General features: G+C 42.1%; 1 protein-coding gene across 1 annotated transcript; it reads left to right on the forward strand.

The window, feature by feature from the left end:
• Positions 1-889: 889 nt before the first annotated feature.
• Positions 890-20,364, forward strand: LOC134091920 (serine/threonine-protein kinase 3/4-like). The gene is made up of 11 exons (XM_062544657.1): positions 890-1,313; positions 3,495-3,575; positions 4,741-4,869; positions 5,078-5,192; positions 5,520-5,684; positions 5,801-5,968; positions 6,258-6,395; positions 6,665-6,793; positions 8,943-9,132; positions 14,630-14,781; positions 18,347-20,364. The coding sequence occupies exons 1-11, from the start codon at positions 1,270-1,272 to the stop codon at positions 18,500-18,502; spliced, it is 1,467 nt and encodes a 488-aa protein (XP_062400641.1). The 5' UTR covers positions 890-1,269; the 3' UTR covers positions 18,503-20,364.
• The last annotated feature ends 1,309 nt before the right edge of the window (positions 20,365-21,673 follow it).

Genomic DNA, 21,673 nt, shown 5'->3' on the forward strand with positions numbered 1-21,673 from the left:
GTATGCAGTGGTTATTTCAGTTTGGTTCTAGACTACTAGTGCAAAAATAAATAATTTATCTTGTAAAAAGGCATACCTGTAAGAATCCAGTTTGTATTTTTGTCTTCAGCTCAAGAACCATTTTGGACAAGAACAAATAAATAATGATCTCTTAATGGGAAGTCTCCAACAGTACTTGAATAATAAATTAAGCCCTTCCTTTTTTGGCAATTGTCCATTTAAACCAAAATGAAGGTCTCTTTGACCTTTGCTTTCAATGTTTGATCTTTGATGGTCAAGTCCCTTTCAATAAATGCACCTGGCAAATAGGCTAAATTGATGTAAACACATACTTTTCAATAAGTATGTTTATGCTTTCTTCTGACCCCACTCTTTTAAAGCCTTTTATAATTGATGTTGGAAATATAACCAGTGAATTGTAAGGGTACTAAATGAGAAGATGACTGAAATTTGATTATTTGTGCACATCACAAAGCAAGCTGTGGTGTAACATGGTGCTCTGCAGAAGAATGAACACTTACTAACATAAGACTCCGTGGGGATAGTGGATCTGGGTATGATGTGTGAACTTGATTCTGGAAGAGAAAGGTTCCAACAGCAACGAGGTCACTAGTGTGTCAGTAGAGTATGATCAGCATGGGGGAGTAGCTCAGCACCTTGCTCAATCTGAAACCATGATCTATGATTTCCCCATAAATTCATATGTAGGCATTGCAGTTGTAATTTAAGCGTGCATAGTGATGAAAGTCAACCCAAAGAATTTTAACATCATCCCTTACGACCTAAATGAGAAATTTGCAGTAGAAACAGTAACGCTGATACAGATTCTAACATTTACCAGAGACGTGACGCCCTCTGCCGTCTGATTTTGTCACTAAAGAAATAATTTCCCTAGTCAGTAGTCTTTGTCAAGCACTTCCGTGCCTCGTCTCTCGACTTGCTTCCTGATTATCTGTAGCTAGGTTGATTTTCAACCAACGCCAGTAAGCCTTCCAAATTGTTAAGTTAACTGCTACGCTGTCAAAGTTGGTGAAATATGGCGAATACAGGGGAAACGTAAACCACTGTGTAAAGTTGAATATCATACCAGCTACATAGCGCTAGCAAGCTAAGTACACCTGCTATTTATGTTAGCGCAGTCATCTGTTTAGCTAACTGAGTGGGCTTTCCATCTGGCCCCGAGTTGCTGCCGTTAGCTAACTAACGTTGCCTGATTTGTTGTCTGAGTAAGGAAATAGTGGAAATCGTTCTCAAATGTGAAAACAAACCATGGAGAATAAAGAGAAGGTACAGCTAAGGAACCATCCACGCAGGTAAGAAACCATTAGCCTACCGTTAGTTTCCTAGCTGGGTTAGCTATTAAACTAACAACACTGCGTGCCCACCACTTAACATAACGTTAGCTCAACTTTCTAAATCTCTGGGCAGATAACCAGTTGCCCAGCATTGCATTTATTGATGTTGAGGTTCACAACGTGAGATGATAACCTGTTTCAGTAATGGTTATTGTTTTATTTTGTTATAATGATGTAACGGTAACTTGGATTAATGGTTAAAGTTACAATGGCTGAACTCGACCCTCTTATGTTACCAGGTTCACCTCTTGTGGCAGACTCTCTGTCTCTCTGACAAGTTCATTACACACTGGCAGCAACTAGTTAGTGGCAGCGACTAGTTAGGCCTACTTTTAGTCATGTTAGAGTCTACAGTTCAGTACGTTGTGTGTTGATAATAAGTTAGTTGGCTCATGTGGCCGACATATAAAATGTTGTGGTAACGTCGTCAATGGTGTTACTCTGATTTACCTGGCAATCTGCTTTCCTGATGTTGAACCAATTGAGAAAAGGAAGAAATGTGCATTACATCCAAACAACGTAACTGACACTTGTAACAGGAGGGAAAGTGTTACTGTTCATTGCCGTAGTCAGCCAGTCATCCATGCCTGCAGCTACATGAAAAACGAAGTGGTTCAAACAGCAAGAACGCAATAATCAGGTTGCACTGTACTCTGTGGATACACATTTTGTATTGCGTCTTTTAGATGCTGCCATTGCGTGCTGAATATTATGTTTTACCAGTTGCAGTATAGGAGTAGGTCTATACTCTGCTAGATATATTATTTGGTTGATGTTATTGGACTATTCAGTAGCCTGAATGATGGTTTTAAAAGAGTAAAGTACAAAGGCTTTGTGGTCTTGGTGATCCAGGGTTGTCTGTGACTTAGATAGATTCCGATGGTTAGTGTAGGTTAAAATAGTATCTGAGTGTGTTTTTCAACCAGTCTACTTGTTCCTAGTAATAGGGCCCAAGATCGCCATAGCAATGGGAATGGATAGGCCCTTATAGCCTAGGCCTGTACTCACTTTAGGCCTTACCATTTTGTGGTTTGGACCTACCTCCCACCTGTCACCACAACAAGATGTTCACCCCTAAGTGGTTTTGCTACATTACGTGTTTATCGTCTTTGGCAGTTTTGACTATTGCAAAATATCTTCACAATGCCACTGCCCCTGATGTAAATTGGTACTGGTAGGCCCATTGCCTGGTCAGAACATATTTTATGAAGCAGCTTACAAGTGTTGTACTACATTAATTGTGAATGGTTTTGTAAACAGTATGCCAGCCTATGGTACATGCTATGGGCTGGTCGGACATTTCTGGTCTGACTGTCTGAACAAGTTGGAAGTAGGCTAGTTTTAGTCTGGGGTCTAATATAGTTGCTTCCCCATGTGAAATGGCCTTATCTGAGCAGAGCAGAGAAGAGACTCACAGACTTAAGGAGTCATTTCCTTTAACATCAGATGTTCAGTCAACTTTGGTTTTCAAACAGTTGAACGGGGCCGATCATCAAATTTTTTCCATGACCGTGTGTTGTGGGAGTATCAATGTACACATTCAATGTACACATTGATATTGATACTTTCACACAAAGTACACTGATACCTCTATCTACGATAAATATCCGTTATTTGTCGCAGGGAAGTTTTCGGTTGGTTAGGCTAAATGCTATGTCTGGTAATATGCTTTTCAGGTTTGCTGTATTGTGGTATTATAGGGCATGGCCTGTATTATATTGTATACTTAAAGTGAGTGAAAGAGTTGTCAGGTACTCTAATGGGTAGAAGATGGACATGAGAAAATTAAATTAGGAATTGTCTGTATAAGTTTGGCTATCACATACTTTAACAGCCCCTGAATAGGCGTAGTGCATTTGGGATTGCACTGCAAACACATTGTGTAGTTTGTGCTCTGCAGAATTCCTTATTATACAAAAATATGATGCCATTCTTGATTCCAGTATAGTGTTAAAACAGAAGTAAGTTCTCCACAGCTACCGAGAAGCACATGGTAGATTAAAGCAAGAACATAGGAACTTCAGGAATATCTCTGGGAAAAAAACAACATTCTGTAGCCAATTCATGCATGCAAGTTATCTCTTGTACTTTGGATTAAGTGTGTACTTTGGTGTGACCCCCCCCCCCCCCCCCCTCAAGGCAACTTAAGAAGTTGAGTGAAGACAGTTTGACAAAGCAGCCAGAAGAAGTGTTTGATGTTTTGGAGAAACTTGGCGAAGGGTGAGTACTGGTGATTTGAACGTCCAGCAATTGTATTGTATTACATGTCTACGCTGTGTACACTGCAAGCAAACCTTAGGACGTCAGCGGCAAAACGCGCCATTCCCTCCTAATAAACATTTATATTAGACTAGTGTGCTGTGGCCCCAGCCGTGGCTCAACTGGCTGGGGCACCTGCACCGCACGCCGGCGACCCGGGTTCGAATCCCGCCCTGTGGTCCTTTCCGGATCCCATCCCAGCTCTCTCTCCCACTCGCTTCCTGTCATTCTCTCTACTGTCCTGTCCGATTAAAGGCATTAAAAGCCCAAAAAAATAATCTTTAAAAAAAAAAAAAGACTAGTGTGCTGTGACATGTTCTACTTTTGAAAATACATTGTGTTGTAATAGTTGCGTGTGAACTTTGTATATATAGATATACAGTACACACACACACACACACACATATTATAATTTTTTTATTATTATTTATTTATTCATTTATTTATTTATCTATTACGTGTCATGTCCTGGTAGTCTGCGTTTTAATGTAAGATATAGATAGATTGTAATAGGTGACGCTTGGTGACCTCCTTTACCCATCACCACTGAGCATGCCTCCTTACTTCCTCTTGCTCAACTTCCTAATAGGTGTGTCTTTGTTTTCTCTACTGATGCGTATTGTTGTTCCTGGTCAAAGTTTGGTGCAGACTTACATCATGGCCTGTGTGATGCTTTTTTTGGTCTGTTGGTTTGATCAAAATGGTGAATATTTTTTGTTACTCAATTTCGGACTGAAATGTCACAAGTTAGAGTTAAAGTCCTAAAGGTAGGAGTGCAAATATAACTTTTTGACTTTATGCGCATACCAAAAACTAAATTGTTTATTTTTCTTAGCACAAGGTGCATTAAAAGGAAGTTCAGTTGGGTGTTGCCTACTCCCATGTGAATGGAACTTCCTTCCTATTTAAAGGCAACTACTACCCTCTCACCAAACATCTAAAATCCTTGTTTTGGTCGTCACCATAATTGTTGTTGCTGAGTGATGCAACACTACTGGTATCCACATGTCAAATGAGCATGAGAGGCACTGTTTGCTGGACCAGAAGATTTTGTATGATTTGAAGTTGAAGATTTGTGACAATAAATTGTGTGCGTGCTTGCGTGTGTGCGTGTTTTCCCCAACAGCTCCTATGGCAGTGTGTTCAAAGCCCATTTTAAGGAGACGGGGGAGATTGTGGCCATCAAGCAGGTGCCGGTGGAGTCGGATCTGCAGGAGATCATCAAGGAGATCTCAATCATGCAACAGTGCAATAGGTGACTGCTCTCAATGCCTTGATGTTAAAATAAAGTCACAGGAATTTAGCTGAGGTTTTTATGGGTGATTGATTAACTGATTGAATAACTGATTGACAATACTGCTCCAAACCAGGATTCTTCTGATAATGTCCTTGAACTTCAGATTGACAAGGGCACTTTTCCAGACGAATCATGAAGTCTTTCCTTTTGTTTGTTTGTTATACAGTCCACATGTTGTGAAGTATTATGGGAGTTACTTCAAGAACACCGATCTGTGGATCGTCATGGAGTACTGTGGTGCCGGCTCTGTCTCTGACATCATCCGGCTACGCAATAAAACGGTGAGACAGAAGTTGACCACTTCCACTGCGGCTCAGAGAACAGAGGTTCCGCCACTCTAGTTCCCCTGAATAAAGCCTCTAAAGGCTCCTAGTCAGTCAAAGACAATAGCTGCTTGTTGATTTAAAGAAGAAGTGGGAGCATTGCAAGTCTTCAACATGACCTCTGCTACAAGAACGCCACCCTTACCCACACATTGTTTGACACACAGTTGACATGTTGTTTGACCCATGATTATGTTATGCCAAAGAATTTCACAGATGAAATGGCGTCTGTTTGAGACAATAATGAATGGTATGGTGAGAGCTAACCACTGTTGTGCTCCACAGTTGACGGAGGACGAGATTGCCGCTATCCTGCAGTCCACTTTAAAAGGCTTGGAGTACCTTCACTTTATGAGGAAAATTCACAGGGACATCAAAGCTGGGAACATCCTGCTTAATGCTGAGGGACAGGCCAAGTTAGCTGACTTTGGCGTGGCTGGACAACTAACGGTATGAAAGTCGCACAGTATCCTAAGTGAAACATGTTGTGTTTATGTTGTTCAATTGTTAAATTGTCAAATCTAATGTCATCTGTCCACATTATTCCCATTGTCTTTGATTGGCAGGATACCATGGCAAAGCGAAACACTGTGATTGGCACGCCATTCTGGATGGCACCTGAGGTGATCCAGGAGATCGGGTACAACTGTGTGGCGGACATCTGGTCTCTGGGCATCACAGCCATAGAGATGGCAGAGGGCAAACCGCCGTACGCAGACATCCATCCGATGAGGGTGAGCATTCTTTTTTTCATTTTACAAAACAACATTGCACAGAGGGAGTTTTGAGCATTATTCACTCTAAACATGCAAAGTGATGAAATAAACCTCCTTTTATCCTTGTATTCTTGCAAAGGGGAATATTCACCAAACATGGCCTAGCTTATTCTGTATCTTACAGTAGACTATTGTTGTAATATCAAGTTGGCCAGTCATTGTGATTGAGTTGTACACCATCTAGAGAATTTTGTTCTTGTATGGTCAGAGACCCTCTGACATCATGTGACTTCTCTTTTTCTTCAAGGCCATTTTTATGATCCCCACCAATCCTCCCCCCACGTTCAGACACCCTGACCAGTGGACTGACCCTTTCAAAGACTTTGTGACGCAGTGTTTGGTGAAGAACCCTGAAAACAGAGCCACAGCCACCCAACTTCTGCAGGTAACCTCCCCCCCCCAGTCACTCACTTACGCGCGCACACTTGCCCAGCCTTTTTTTCACTGTGTTTTACGTCTCTATACAGTCTGTTATGTATCGCCTTCATATCACTGGCTTCTCACTGGAGAGATGGTGGAAACAATACGAATTAACAGCACTGCGTTTGGTCTTTTAATGTTTCCCTGTTGTGCCCAGTTTTGCTACAGTACTTCAGTTTGTTATCTTGGCTGTGAGTGTTTACGGTGTTCATTTTGTTCTGCTCTGTCCCCAAGCACCCGTTCATCAAGAGCCCCAAGCCCACCAGCATCCTGCGAGCCCTGATCACTGACGCCATGGAGATTAAGCTGAAGAAGCAGGAGGAGCAGCAGAGGGAGCAGGACCAGGACGAGGAGGAGAACTCGGTACGAAACGAAACGAAACGAAACGAAACGAAACGAAACGAATAGAATAGAATAGAATAGAATAGAATAGATACTTTTTTGATCCCGTGAGGGAAATTCAGTTCTCTGCATTTAACCCAATTCAATCGAATTAGTGAACACAGAGCACACAGTGAACACACAGTGAGGTGAATCACACAACCCAGAGCAGTGAGCTGCCTGCCCAACCAGCGGCGCTCGGGGAGCATTGAGGGGTTAGGTGCCTTGCTCAAGGGCACTTCAGCCGTGGACTGGTCGGGGATCGAACCGGCAACCCTCAGGTTACAGGCCCGAAGCCCTAACCAGTAGGCCACGGCTGCCACGAGCAGCGCAGTCGTCGCTACGCACTCAGTAAAACAACAAAGCACAATGTTTTGTGTAATGTATACAATTACAGTATTAGTGTTAAAGCAAGCACACTATTGTTTTTCCTATTTTTATTACTCCCGTCAGCCCATTTATTTGGTTCCTCAGTTTTGCCATAGGTGTTAAACAAATATTTACAAAAACCCATAAACTTACATAACCCATGTAAGTGAGAAAAAGACATGCAACACACAGTATACAAATACTATTTGAAATTATAGATAGAGCTTGTGAACACAAAAAGCATAGCACATAGACAGTATTTGACGAAACGCTACGCGACAGAGGCGCATGATGCTAGAACCACCCCACTCCCGTCCTCCTCATCCCTGGTAACCGTTGTTATCCAGCTCCTAGACCTATTAGGATATCAACACCTGGGGCCTCTCTCAACATCCCTCCTCGATCCTCCAGGCTCGTTCCCACTGATCTATAACTAGTACTGGATAGACTATCCCATTGTTGCCGCCCCATCATTCTTTATCTAGATCAGTGAGAACAAGGACCGAGGAAGGAAGGGAGGATGTATAAAACACGAATGAGAGGCACCCCTGGAGTGGGAACGTCCGACCAGTGCCGGTGTTAAATGCTCACTGAGATGGTGTCACTGGCCCTTGTCAGGACGCACTAGAAATTCCCTAGGGGGTCCCGCAAGGCTTACCTTGGATCAAAAGCAAAACTAAACTTTGTCCACTCAAATTTGAGTCACAAAAGTTAGCACAAGGAATTTTGATTTTCCAAAATGTTCACTCATCGCTGCCAGTGGAAATCAGCAGCAAAACCTACACTTACAAAAGTCAGTCTTGGTACATAGACTTGGGTCATGAGGACCCACAGGACACATGTAGTGCCCTTTGACCTCTAGTGGATGGCATGTTTTGGCATTTCACACATGTGTTGATGTTAATTGGTGTATCTCTGTATTAGCTTTACTGCTTGCTAGAGTAACTTTCTGAGTAGTAACTTTGTTTATTCATTGAACACTATGCGGCTGCTTTGAAATTATCGGTTGTTACATGGGACCATTCACAAGTCAGGAAAACGCTGTGGAATTCTACATTCGACTTAGTCAGAACCCTGGTGCGAGCACACTATGTCTTAAGTAGATGGAGTAGAGGATAAGCAGAGACCCATCTCTCAATATAAGCTCTAAGTTTGCTTTTAGCATTTATAACTTCACAAACACAGCGGTTGGTTTGTTGTTACTACCTGGATTAACCCTGCCACTTTGACTGCCTGCATTCATTGTGGCCTGCACCTTTTTCAAATTAGATTGAAATTGGAGTTGGCTAGCTAGAAGCATAGCTAATGAGTATTGACCCAAATTATATTGATGTTAATCGGATCACTAATCAGACCCAAAGGCCAGTGCTTTAGTGGTCCCATTAAATGCCTATGTGACTTCAGCCTCTTACAACTTCTCTAAGCAATCAGAAATGCTTTGTCACTTGATATTGCACACTAATGAGAACTATAAACCACAGCTGACAAGCCCTCTTTTGAATGGCTTCTTAACAGCCTCTGGTAGACACACTATGATATGTTATTCAATGTACCATTGTTATAGAATACAATAAAAAACTTTTAGTGTGTAGTCGTAGTGATGATTAGGACATTAAATGTTCTCTGTCACCAGGGAACAGTACATCTTACGTACATTTTCATTTGTGCTGTTGACTATTTTCATGTATAATGAGGTCATCGTGGCACATTTTTTGACACCTTGTTGAAATGTCCTGTTACGTGTGCATGTGTACCACACCAGGATGAGGATGATGTGGACCAGGGCACCATGGTCAGGGCAGGCACTTCTGACTTGGGAACCATCCGGGCGGCTGGGTCTCTGGGCAGCTCAGCGGGCACCATGGTTGAGCACAGCGGCACCATGGTATCCCAAATGGGCACCATGGTCATCAACTCGGACGATGAAGATGAAGATGCTGGAACAATGAAAAGTAAGTGCAACTTAACATCCACTGAAGGTTACCCCTGCACTTTTGGTGTGGGTTTTCGTTTTGGAAAACATTCCCATTCATTCTGGAGGTTTTGTGTTTGTTGTCATGCAGAAGGCTTTTGGAGTTGTAATGTTCGTTATTTGTTTTGGATTTTTTCTTGGTTTAGTTTAATTTAATTGAATTAATTTAACTCTTTAGAGAAACAGATGAAAATGCAGCGCATTGGGTAATATCTGAAAGTAGATTCTTCTCATCTTCATTGAGGGAGGTCTGACTGATGCTTTGGAAATATATTTTTTACCAAGTAGTTTTTAGATGACTTGTTTCGTCAAATTTATGTAAACCTCACTTTTAACATTTTTGTGCAAATGCTTTTGAGATTGAGAGCCAGTATGGCCTTGGCCCCCTCTGGACCAGGTGGTGCTGTAGCTCACCTAGCTCCATTATAGGAGTGTCCACTTGGTGTCAGCACTGTTTCATTAGATGGACAGATGTTTTGGGGTGAGATCATGTATGGTATTTTCTCTCAAGTAAGTCTAGTTTATCATATGCCTACAAGTAGCTTCAATCTAGGTTTATGCTTGTCAAGTGTGATGTAGAAGAATAACATGGGCATCAATATCAAGACATTGTATTTTAACATAGATATTTGACAGGCCTTGGTTTTGGAACCCATTCATGAAATAGACAAGATTCAAACCAAATCTGAAAGGGTGCAGCAGCAATAGCCTTATCTGATTTGACATGGAATTACCTTAAAGTAGTGGGATGATGCATATCACTTTGAGTGCTCGTGTGTCTTTCTTGCAGAGTTGTGAGTGCAATCTGTTTTTGTTTGTTTGTTTGTTTGTTTAATTGAACACAACTATTAAGATGTATGACCGTATGTGTAACTACAGTAAACCATATCAAATATGATTGCTATTTCTCTTCAGCATATTGAGATTCAGACCTTTTTTGACCATACCGTCCAGCACTACTGCATTTAAGCCATACCTCATTTGACTATTACTCTTGGGGGTGTGACTTGAAGCAATTTGGTTAATAAGTCAGTTCACCACATGAAAATGAGCAGTGGTTGACTGATGGAGGACAATTTGATTGATTGGCTGATTGACAGAGGACACTTCATAGGGCCCATGGGAGGCCAATATGGTTATTACTGCGGTTCTTTGGTGGGTTGAGATGTCTGTTGTAGCCAAGTGCAGTTGTAGGCTATATAATATTAAAGCCTATAATTTATGCTTCTGCGTAGAATCAAATTGCATACCCCTGCAGAGCTCTCTACGTCACTGTGTAGTGTACCCCCCTCCAAGCCCTATGCTCTTGCCTGATGTGCACCTCCAAAAAATTGCTGCTGCGTTGAGGTGACACTTACCGCAAGGACTGTGGTTGGACTGATTGGTCAACTCACCCTTTGTGTGGATAGTCAGTGTGCTTCTTCAGCAGCCTACTGGGTAGTAGCAACATACTAGTCTGACAGAAGCTTTGTAAATAAACTCAGGCATATTTTGGGTTGCAATGATTGGGTTATCCAGTGGTACAACATTTGTTTGTTAGTAACTTTTTGAAATCAGCACTTCGTCACTAACCAGTTATTTGAGGGCAAACTTGCTTACTAACGTAACATAAACTGGCTGGCAGACATTGTAGATAACCTCAGGTGTATGTTATGGTTACAGTAATTAGGTTATTGGAAGACATTTGTCTATTTCTCAATAACTTTTAGAAAATTAGGCAAGAAACGACCATTTCTGTGGTGAGCTACGAGGACACAGAAGATGTAGAAAATGTTCACTATGGAGTGACGCAAAGCCGTAGCTACTGCGTCGAGTCGACGCAGAACCATAAATTGGGCTCCAGAATGTAAATTATTGTGAGACAAAAATATTGATGTTCATGGATGATGTCATTTATTTCATCCCACCCTATCCCTTACCAACACATAGATCAGTATTAGTCATTAGAGTACAAATACATGTTTGAAGCAATCATACAAAACAAACACACACGCTATAAAAAGGACTGGAAAATGAGTAAAAACAAAACAACTCGTAAAGCAGCTCTTTAATCATAGCAATGCCATGAAGCCAATTATTCACTTTGGCTACTACTTTAACGTAAACCGTTTGTATGAGTCTGAAGAGCTTTTTGTTGTTGTTGTTGGTGGTGGTAACGTGCTGGTAGTTCCTACGGTCCTCGCTCTACCCCTGATACACCCCCCTTAAAGTCTTCTGTTTAGATTGGTGCTGTGAAATGGTATGAAATCTGTAGGTTATCTGTGTTTTACTGGGCCTTTAACTTCAAGTGACCCAGGTTGAAAATGCGAGGCTGGCCCTTGCCTCAATGTGGATTTCTAATCAGAGGGACCGTATTTTTCCTAATCACGTCAGCCTAGATGGGGAGGTTTCAGGTGTTTTGTCTCACTGAGCTCGTTTGATCGGGGAAGGTTAGCCATACTGTCCTCTCAGAGCATTAGAAAGGCTGTACGGCAGACAGTGAGTTGCAGTTCTATCTCCAGATTGATTTTTAATTACACTGCTGGCTCTTTCCCCCACTAACAGTGCTCTTAGACAATTCTCAGTAGCTCCTCCATTTGAAAGGTATTCATCCAGCAATATTGCCATCGCTCTCTTTTTCTCTTTTGTGTAATCACATGCAGAAAGTAAAAGTTTGTGTTTTGTGGTTATTTTTTTTGTTGTGGATGTTGCCACATATATTTAGAACTTGTATAATCTGGTTTTCCACACATAGTCCCAGTCATCATAGCCCCACAGGTATTGTTTAAGTTATGTGGAAAACAGATTGATGATGTTGCGGGCTGTTTTTGAAGTCAGTCTTCCTGCTGCTCCTCAGTGTGTTCAGCTCCAGTTGCAGCTCAGACACCTTGGTGTCTGGTAGCCTAAATGAAAACAATCTATCAGCATCGAGGTCAGGCCACACTTTGCCCTCAGATACCCAATGGTGAGGGAATCAGATTTGTATGGATTATCAAATAGCTGTAAAGCTGACATTTCTTAAGAAACCTGTGCTGAACCACATTTCCTTTCTAAAATTAAGTTCTCCCAATCACATCCTCTCGGTGACAGGTCTGCCCTCAGTGTGTATCAGAGTGTGGCCCAGAATAAGTTATTGATTCGCTCTAATGGCACTTTCGGAATTAAATGGCAGTTGGTTAGAATTGGCAGGTTCCGGACAGAGACACTCAGGACAGAAATGATTAGTCAGTTGAATTTGCCTCGTCATATCCAGGACAGTGACGTCACCAAGGTTTCAACAGCTATCGGAAGCACTGCCCAAAACGGTTAGTGTATAAATTAATGTTAAATAAATGACCCTGAATTATAGTCGGCCTTCTCTGTAATCTCACCAAGGTTTTCTGTCCACCCTCTCATGCTGGCCTCTGCGAAACAGCACGGGACCGAGATTTGTGGGAACCACCACCTGTGTGCCTCATGTTTGAATACCTGATCTGCACTCTATTGGCTTTACATGTACACTTGCCATACATCATATACCTTTTGTATTTTTCATATGTGTCTGTAATGTCTGTGTTTCAAAGATTGTGTGTGTGTGTGTGTGTGTGTGTGTGTGTGTGTGTGTGTGTGTGTGTGTGTGTGTGTGTGTGTGTGTGTGTGTGTGTGTGTGTGTGTGTGTGTGTGTGTGTGTGTGTGTGTGTGTGTGTGTGTGTGTGTGTGTGTGTGTGTGTGTGTGTGTGTGGTTTATCTTTGTTTAGCTAGCTTTAATTGTGTTGGTCTGCTGAAATATTCCGACATTTCTCCAATTGAAGCCTCACCACACAAGGTGTGCGCCCCAGGGTGGTATCCATGGTAGTGTACGAGAGGGAGAGTAGAGCCATTGGACTCAAAGTGATACATTTAGCAGCAAGAAGTGGTGGATGCCAGGACACAATGGTGAGTCATAGGGTGACCAGGATTTCAGTGAAGCATAAGAAGAAGTAGGATGACCAATTGAGACATTTCTGTGCAGGGGAAACATTTTCTGGCTTTAGACGACTTTAAAATGGACAGCTTGACCTTCTCGCCAAGGGGTTGCTAAGAGGTCAAGGAGTATAAGTTTTGCGCAATCACTGCAAGGTCATTGAACTATGCTCTCATTCTGGCGTAATAATCAAGGAACGTTAATAGTCCCCATAGGCAACAAGGAGTAGTAGTGCATGATATCACTGCGCCCATGGTATGTATGCAGCATTCCTTGATTATTACGCCAGAATGAGAGTATAGTTCCATGTCAAATCGGCCTACAGAATCGCCATGTTTAATTTTTTCGTTGATCTTATTGCACTTTCTAACTTGGGAAGAGACAAGTTTCAAATGGGAAAATTACCGGAACCCTTAGTCACTTTTAAGTGTGACGCTAGCAGGCGAGATGCTAATGGTCTAAAAGGCTTATTGGAGAGTTCCTTTCATCATCTAAATCATTGCTACACCATGTAGCTCTGTTGTGGTATGGCCTACGAATTGCCTACTGTATTATTTTTAAGCCTATGTTGTTTTGATATTAAATGACAGTAAAAACAATCTAAACATGCAAGTTGATGCACCTTCTCTGTTCTCAGAGACGTAGAATGAGATTATGGTTGAAAAAAAAAATGCAAAATGGCAAAGTGTTTTCCTAACAGCATTGCCATTTCCATGGCCTTTCAGTGATCTGTAATGATCGTGATCCTACTGTGTTGAGGCAGTGGCAGCGGTAGTAGATGTGTCTCAGGAGTCTGCTGTTTCCATGTGTAGTTGGACTAATAGTGTCATAACTTGGGATGATGTTCTGTGGTGCCATTCCTGAAGCAACCTCTTGTGCCTTGCTTGCTTATGTACTAAATCGGCTCTAAAGGAAGAGAGAAGAGTGGCTAAGACAATAAGGAAGCGTGTGAATAATTGAAGAGCCTGTGAATTAATGATAAGCAAGAGGGTCTTCGCTCCGTGGGGGCGCGAGGGGTTATGTGTGTCAGCATGGGGCTCTTTTGCACATATGGAGCTCGCGTTGGGAAATTGCTACACCTATAAGAGACTCTCAGTCTCCAGGCATCTTCGTGATCTCAGAATTCCTTGACTACATTTTTGAAAAAGCATGCTGCCTATCCCCCAAGGTTACTGCGATGGAGCAATGGAGCAAAACCATTAGGAGAGCCACATAACCTTATTAGTCAGGCCATGGCCCCTACCTAATGGAGCACTATATCGACCACAGAAATTAGGTGTTGTCTCATAAAAGCCAGGTGATTCATATTATACGTTCTCTGACTTTTACCTGCAGAATACTGATATGAGAGGGGTCAGACAGCCTCTCAAACAGTACCTGTATCGCACCACTCCAGTCACAAAATAATTGCTTAATGCAGCTGTCAAGACACACACGCAGACACACTCACGGTTATACTTAAGGTTATGGTGGCATCAGACTTGCACATGTTTTAGTGGAGCTGTAGATGTTCCTCAGTAGTGACTTCTCTGCCTGCTTGTGCTTGTGATTGCAGGGAGAGACGAGACCGTGCAGCAGCCTGCCAAGCCGTCGTTCCTGGAGTACTTTGAGCAGAAGGAGAAGGAGTCCCAGAACCACGGAGAGTCCCCAAACGTAGCCAACAACGCAGACAACCGCAAGTTCCCCGCCGAATTAGACATGGAGATGGTAAGTAGCGTGTTTATTAAAAACAGTAATATCCAGTTCTATACATGAGGCAGATGATTCAGGTCACCGAAACTTCTCTGGAATATGGCTGACACACAATTCCCCTTTTTTTTCACCCATGCCCATCCAAGCCATATGTTCAAATCATATTCAGCCACACTGGGCAGATGAGTAAGGTTGTGTCTCAAACCGCATACTTCCACCAGTACACTGCTACTATGCACTGAGTGCTTACTTTTGTAGTAGTCGGTGAGCTTGAGAAAGGGAGATCTGTGTGAAACATTCACATGCACCCGGTCAGAGACCGTGTTGATGCATGTCCACACTTGGTGAGTGTGTACGCGCATCTGTGCTTATGTGAGGATACAGTTGGGTTTCAGCACAGTGAGGCTTCTGTCCGGTCCAAACAGCCATGGGAACAACCGGTGAATGGGTTCCCCACTCTTAATCTTAGTATTGTCCCAATATCTGCACTGTATACTTAAGAAAAGTATTTCAAGTGTGGAAGTAGGCTGTTTTAGACAACCCAAGTCAACAGGGAAACTGCCTGCAGTGCTGGGTCACTGCTATGACAATGCACTTCCAATGTCCTTGAAGAGATCATGAACATGCATTTTGTAAGTGGTAGGCCATAGGTAAGTGTGAAAGGAATGAATCTCTAAGTGCAGCATAGGCACTTCAGGAGGGTCTGTGGAGAAGCCACAAAAAAGGAATTTCATCCTTTTGTCACAGTGTGGCAGCCTTGACATCCGTTTTTAGGAAAAAGCCTGTGATTTTGGACAGGCTCTCAGATTTGAGTGTGCCCGAAGAAACAGATGAACTCCCAAGTCATTCCACGTCACCTGTATCGGAGCAGGGATTCTACGTTTTGTCACGTACGGCGCCTTTTTGAAGGTGAACGAGTGATCATGTGTGGCATCCTGAGGACAGCGACTGTTCCTTCCAGCGGTCCTGTCTGGCTGGTTTGTTTTCTAGGTTCGCCGTAACGGTGATGCCCGGTGGCAGAACACTGAAGATGGCCACAGTTGCCTCATCAGATGAACAGCACAGGCTCTGGGAGATTCTTTGCCGTTTGTTTGGTCTGTGTTTTACGAGGTCAGAAAAGTCCTGCCAAAGTTTTGGGACGTAAACAGCCTGTTGTTTATTTATAATAACAAATCATAATATATAGTGTGATCCTTTTCATTCCTGGAATAATATATAATGAATGAAAATAATCACACTTCATGAAGGATAAGCCAGGAGTGAACCTTCAGAGGTGTGAACATGTTTAGTATTTGAAGTGTCAGTTAGAATCGGTCTGCTGACTTGCTGAAAGAAGACGGTGGCGCGTCTATTTTTAGGCCTCTTCTCAAGCAGTCGTTTGCTTTTATTTCTGGCCCGCCTTGATGCCCTTTGTGAAGCAGTGTCTCCAGACTGTATTGACATCTTCTCATGTCTGTCTGAAGGAGCTTTGAGATGCACAGCAAGCAAGGCTTGTCGTTGGCCCACAATCCTCTCCTCGTCCACAAATAAAAATGTATTGCTTTGGGGATTTAGATGCTGTGCAATGCTTAGAACTGAACTTGACGTTGGCATAGTTTCATTCACACGTCGTGGGCTTGTGGTTCATTTCTTGTACTGTAGCACTTTTCTTGCAGTGGGTGTGGTCAGCCTTGCAATGAGCCTTTGCAGTGTCTTGTCATGCAGAACTAGTTCAACTAATGGATTAGTGTAGTTGAGTGAGAAATAGCCCAGTAAAGCATAGTTCTACTGGGGATTTTACACAAAAGACATTTTCTTTATAAACAAACTGTATTGAAACTGGTGCATGGATACAGTCCGTTTTCCCCCCCCGATGTGTCCACAATTGAATATTAGTATGCCATCTGATCATCCACAGGTCAGAGAAGACGCACACAAACACTATTCAGGTTGTTGACAAGGAGAGAGAGTCCTCGCAGGACGTCTCATTAGCTTCCAGTGGAAGATGCCACCATTTTTGTAGGAGATCCAGGCAGCACCAGGGGTGGTCTCAGTAGCAACACACATGAATAGAGCCGGGGGAAGACATTTTAATAATGCCCCATGACCCCTGGACTGCGGCATCAGAGCGAATACTAAAACAAAGTCTGCTGTTTGTTGGCCACAAGCTCAAAGGGCTGTGCATGACATTGCACATTTTTTTCTAAAACAATATCTATTCCAGTCAGTGATTCTGTAAAGTAATTTAATCTCATTTGAGACCGATCACTTGCTTACAATCTCAGCTCTGTTAAATAATGATGCGGTCACAGGGAGATTCTTTTTGCTTCCGTTGCTGTTTGAAGGGACAAGAAGTCTACAGTTCTGGCCAAAAGGATCATTGATATTTGAGCCAAGCTAAGTCACATTGCAGCTCTCCCTTGATGGGTTAAACTGGTTTATAGCTCAGTGCTAATGAACACAAATTATATTTGTTCACTTACTACACCAAAGTACCCTTTTTGTCATTTAATCTAATAGCAGTGTAACTACTCTAACAGTGCATAACTGTATGATGATCTCTATAGGAAATGTGTAGTGGGCAGCGATTCAAACGTTATTGACAGTACAACGACAATCTTAATGCTTAGGAGACAAGATTGGCTTCAGTCTATTGATCTGATATTTGTGTCTCTTACAATGTTCCTGTAAGATGATACAGGATTTGTAAGGCCATAATACTCATCTTTGTATGTCAGTGTAGTGTCCTCAAATTCCTGTATGTAGTAGTGTCCATCAGCTGGTCCCAGGACAGCAGAAACCACAGCTATAGATAGACCGAGAATACATGTATGCATATAATATCATATCATATCATATCTGTACTCCGTTTGATACTCAATATCATGTGTAGCCTGTATTCAGTTGGTCAGTTTGATACTCAACAGAAATATACAGATTCCTTTCACTAGAGTTTCTAGACATACTGTCAGTGAGGTATGATATTTAGTATGTTATATTCCCGTGTGAGTTGGCTGCTGACATTAATTCCCCAAGCTCTCTGTCCAGTGGAGGTCACGGCTGTTTCAGTTCACCCTTGCTGCATGACTGTTCAATCTTTTGCTCAGCCTGAAGGGTCAAGACACGGCACTTAGTGCAGACGGCACACCAAGGCCACTGTTATTTTCTCCACCCATCGATCAGGGGCAATAAATAGCCTCGAACTGCTGGTCGGAGCCGCAAGGAATCCACTGAGGGAAATGTAATAAAACGCAAGGCCATGACCCAAGTTTACCCAGCTCATCTCTGAGGGTGTGAAATTGCTGTGACATCGGTGATTGGGGGAACAACTGTTCCAAGACCTGTGGTCTAATGACTCAAGCTTTTTTGGTCCATCAAGTCCACACAGTTTTTTTTTTTGTTTTTTTATTCATTTACTTGTGCTCAAAAGTCCATGTTGTCTCATTCATCTAGTGCCTTAGATATATCCTTGCTGATACAGTATATGTAGCTGCTGTTGGCCATGTATTCTGTGTGTATGTGGTACAGAGAAATCCTCCATTGTGTTTTCGTGCTGTCCCATGGACTGGGCTCTGATTTGTGTGTGTGTGTGTGTGTGTAGATGCGCTCGTGGAGTGTGGAGGAGCTGAGGAGGAGGCTGGCATCTCTGGACCCTCAGATGGAACAGGAGATCGAGGAGATTCGGCAGCGCTACCAGGCCAAGCGCCAGCCCATCCTGGACGCCATCGAGGCCAAGAAACGGCGGCAGAAGAACTGAGCCGCCACAGCCAGCCACCCCGAGGCCGTGTTTACCTCTGTAGTTCCACCGAAGACATTCCACGCTGCCCGGCATGCAGACTTGCTCCTTAAGTTATTTCAGTGCACTTCACTTCATGTTTTTATCTTCTGTAGGTACTGCTAGATAACCGGTGTGGATGGTACTGTATTATTTTACTAGCAGGAGTGTTAAAGTTGCCTTTTTTTTGTCTGCCATACACCACCATACCATCTTGAATAATACTTATTGTCTTCTTTGTTTTGTTACCGTCTTTCTAGTTTTGTCGTAATGACTTGGTACTAAAGGATGGTTCTCAGCGTCGCCTGACTGCAGTCTGCCCGCTATCATAGAGCAGGTTCCTTTTTCTTCCGCTTCATTTATTTTGTGTCTCGTGTCCTGTTTAGTATCCCGTCAGCCATTCCACCTCCGTGCATTGTACAAGCATACATAATGGACCATAGCACTGAAACGTCAAACACTGTAGCCGCAGATTTAGACTGATGCATTGCTCGTTGTTGGCTACACACTGTTGTTCCACCCCCAGCTATGATAAAGCTAGATCTTTACTTAATGTCTTAACAAAACAGACATGTACATGCCTCATTCTGTTTTAAAACAGGGTTGACTGAAAATGTTTCATTCATATGGATTTCTTGTTGAAGTGCAGATGCTTCTGGTCAAGTCTGTGGCCTTTTAGTGTAATCACCTGAATCACCGCCTGTGTTATGGCAGGCTTTAAGAGGACCTATCAACTCGCACAATTTATAGAGCTGTGCCCAAAGCTGAAACGGTTACAAAGTTATAGGTTACAAACAAGTTCAAAATGCAATCATGCAAAGTCATCACAAAGATATAGTGTGCATGTCTGTTAAGTCAGAACCAGGGAAGATAACAGCCTAAAACAAGGATTCATTAGTTACAAAGCCAGTGTTCAAAAGTGAGGGAAACAATGTTTGTTAAAGAGTATAAGGGAACAAATCTTAATGTTATATTGATTCTTAGTCTGTGTGAACCAATGAACAATAGTGCACTTTGTTGATTTATTGCACTGTGCATTGTTTTTAAAAAAATGTATTGTCTAGTTCAGTAACAGCACAGTTGAAATTTGCTATTTTTCTAACAAGAAAAGATTTTGAAAGCCTTAGGGACTTTTTTTATATACTAAAAGTGTATATTGGTTCTAAAAAAAGGAACACATATCTGGCCTTTTTTGTAAAACAGGATTTGCATGTTTGTGCGCATAGCTTCTCAGGTTGTATTGTCTCAGGTGAATTTATAGATATTTCATAGTTCTATGAATACATATGTACTATAAACACAATTCTAGCCACTATCACAATTCTATTCACTATTATGTCCTGCTGATTCTAAAGGGAAGATGTGTGTATTTATTTTGAATTGCCTTATTATGCATTGTTATATTTACCTCTTATGATGTCAAAAAGCATTGGATTTGGTGTCTACTGAATTGTTACATGTTGGGAAATATAACCTGCCAATATGTCCGATGTGATTATCATAAGGACCTTTTGGTGCACAATTTGAAACCAGCCTTATATATTTGTGGTCCATTACATAGTTTGTGTAATTTTAGAATTCCGCTCCGAGGATGGGCTCCTTTCTCCCCTGATACAAGTCCTGGCTGGTCGATTGAAGTAGCTATCACTGGAAAGATTTTCTGCATAATGTGAATGATGTAGCCTACTGTTTTTTGCAACTTTGAGTTTCCTTGGTTGTGGTATTAAGTTCTGACTGGTCCTGCCTTAAATTACAAAAGAAGATCTCTATAGAAACGGTCAGTGTTTTGCATTTAGAGTTTGCCTGTTTTTATATGTTTGTTCAATTAAACAGATTCCAGTTTATGTCCCCGAAGTTTACTGTCTTAAAGCTGAAAGGGGAAGGAAGCTTCTCCAGAGCCCTCTTGAATGTCACTGTGGTCTCTAGTTGCATTTCTTAAAGTAGGAAAAGAAAGTTGGTCTTCCCAGGTATTTTGTTTCCTACTGATGTCTTACATCCAAAATAGCTTAATTAATATTTAATAAGGCCAATATCTGACCTGAACTGGACTCTGATGCACTGTCTGTGGCGGAGGTATTTGTTTCATAGACTGCTTCCCTTTGCCTAAATAACTCTGGTGCTGCCTCGTCCTGTCCTTCACTCCCATCTCCATTTGTCAGACACAGATAAGTATCACTACTCTAGACGTAGACGGTGTGCGGCCGGCCACCAAATGAAAAGGGATCGGTGTGTATCTATCTTGATTCCATGCATTAGATAAGTGCATCAAAGCGGCCTGTTAAAGCACACTCCTAACCACTCATAAAAAAGTGTTCCCTTGTACATTTTTAAAGAAAATTCCTCTATTGATGTCTAGTCTGTGAACCCTTCGCTGGTACACCTTTTCACCTCATACCAAACCTATTCTTCACATCACATTGCAGTTTAGTTTTCTCACAATAAGCAGTGTAGTGACAAAAATAGAAATTTATGATGAAAGTAAACTATTTTTTTTATTGCATCTCGACCAAAGCAACTCGCCGCATCATGTCTTTGACTACATTTCATATTCTTAACTTCTCAAGTCTTATTCACACTCCCCTGGAGGGTACATTGATGTCCTTGCAAGAGAAATGCCTTTCATTTTATTTTGGTTGGATTGTTCAGAACATTTTATAGCCATTGTTTTTATCCCTTTAGTAGGCACTAGCCAGTATTGTGATGCATCATGCTACAGTATGTACAGTAAATTGTCACCGGGAAAATGAGTTCTATCTAAGTGTTTCCAGCAAAAGCAGGCTATGGCTCAGAGAAACTGCAGAGCTGCCACACAACTTTACTCTCACATACATACAGTGATCCTACAGTAAACCATGTTATTGATTTAGAACTTTGGGGGACTGTTACAATGCTAAAGGTGGTTGTTTTGGAAAACGGCACTTGTGTACTGGGAATTAAATACACAATGCTTAATATCGTATTCCTTTTATGAACCAAAAGACCCAAGCACCCTATTTTAATAGATCAGGGTTCCAAATGCCAATGCAGCCAGTCGCAATGACTTATCGCAAGGTTAAAAGGTGTGGCTGGCAGCAGTTGCTATTTTTGTTGGTGTGCACTATGTGCCCAAGGGTTGGGTCATGTTCAGTATAAATAGGAGGGTGTTATCAATTT

Source organism: Sardina pilchardus, chromosome 9 (genome assembly GCF_963854185.1).
Source record: "Sardina pilchardus chromosome 9, fSarPil1.1, whole genome shotgun sequence".
Lineage (NCBI taxonomy): Eukaryota > Metazoa > Chordata > Actinopteri > Clupeiformes > Clupeidae > Sardina > Sardina pilchardus.

Bases quoted from the DNA above. Each gene is read 5' to 3' on its own strand.
- LOC134091920 (XM_062544657.1), top strand. From the start codon at position 1,270: ATGGAGAATAAAGAGAAGGTACAGCTAAGGAACCATCCACGCAG. The intron at 1,314-3,494 runs GTAAGAAACCAT...CCCCCCCTCAAG, and splicing joins CTAAGGAACCATCCACGCAG to GCAACTTAAGAAGTTGAGTG. The intron at 3,576-4,740 runs GTGAGTACTGGT...TTTCCCCAACAG, and splicing joins TTGGAGAAACTTGGCGAAGG to CTCCTATGGCAGTGTGTTCA.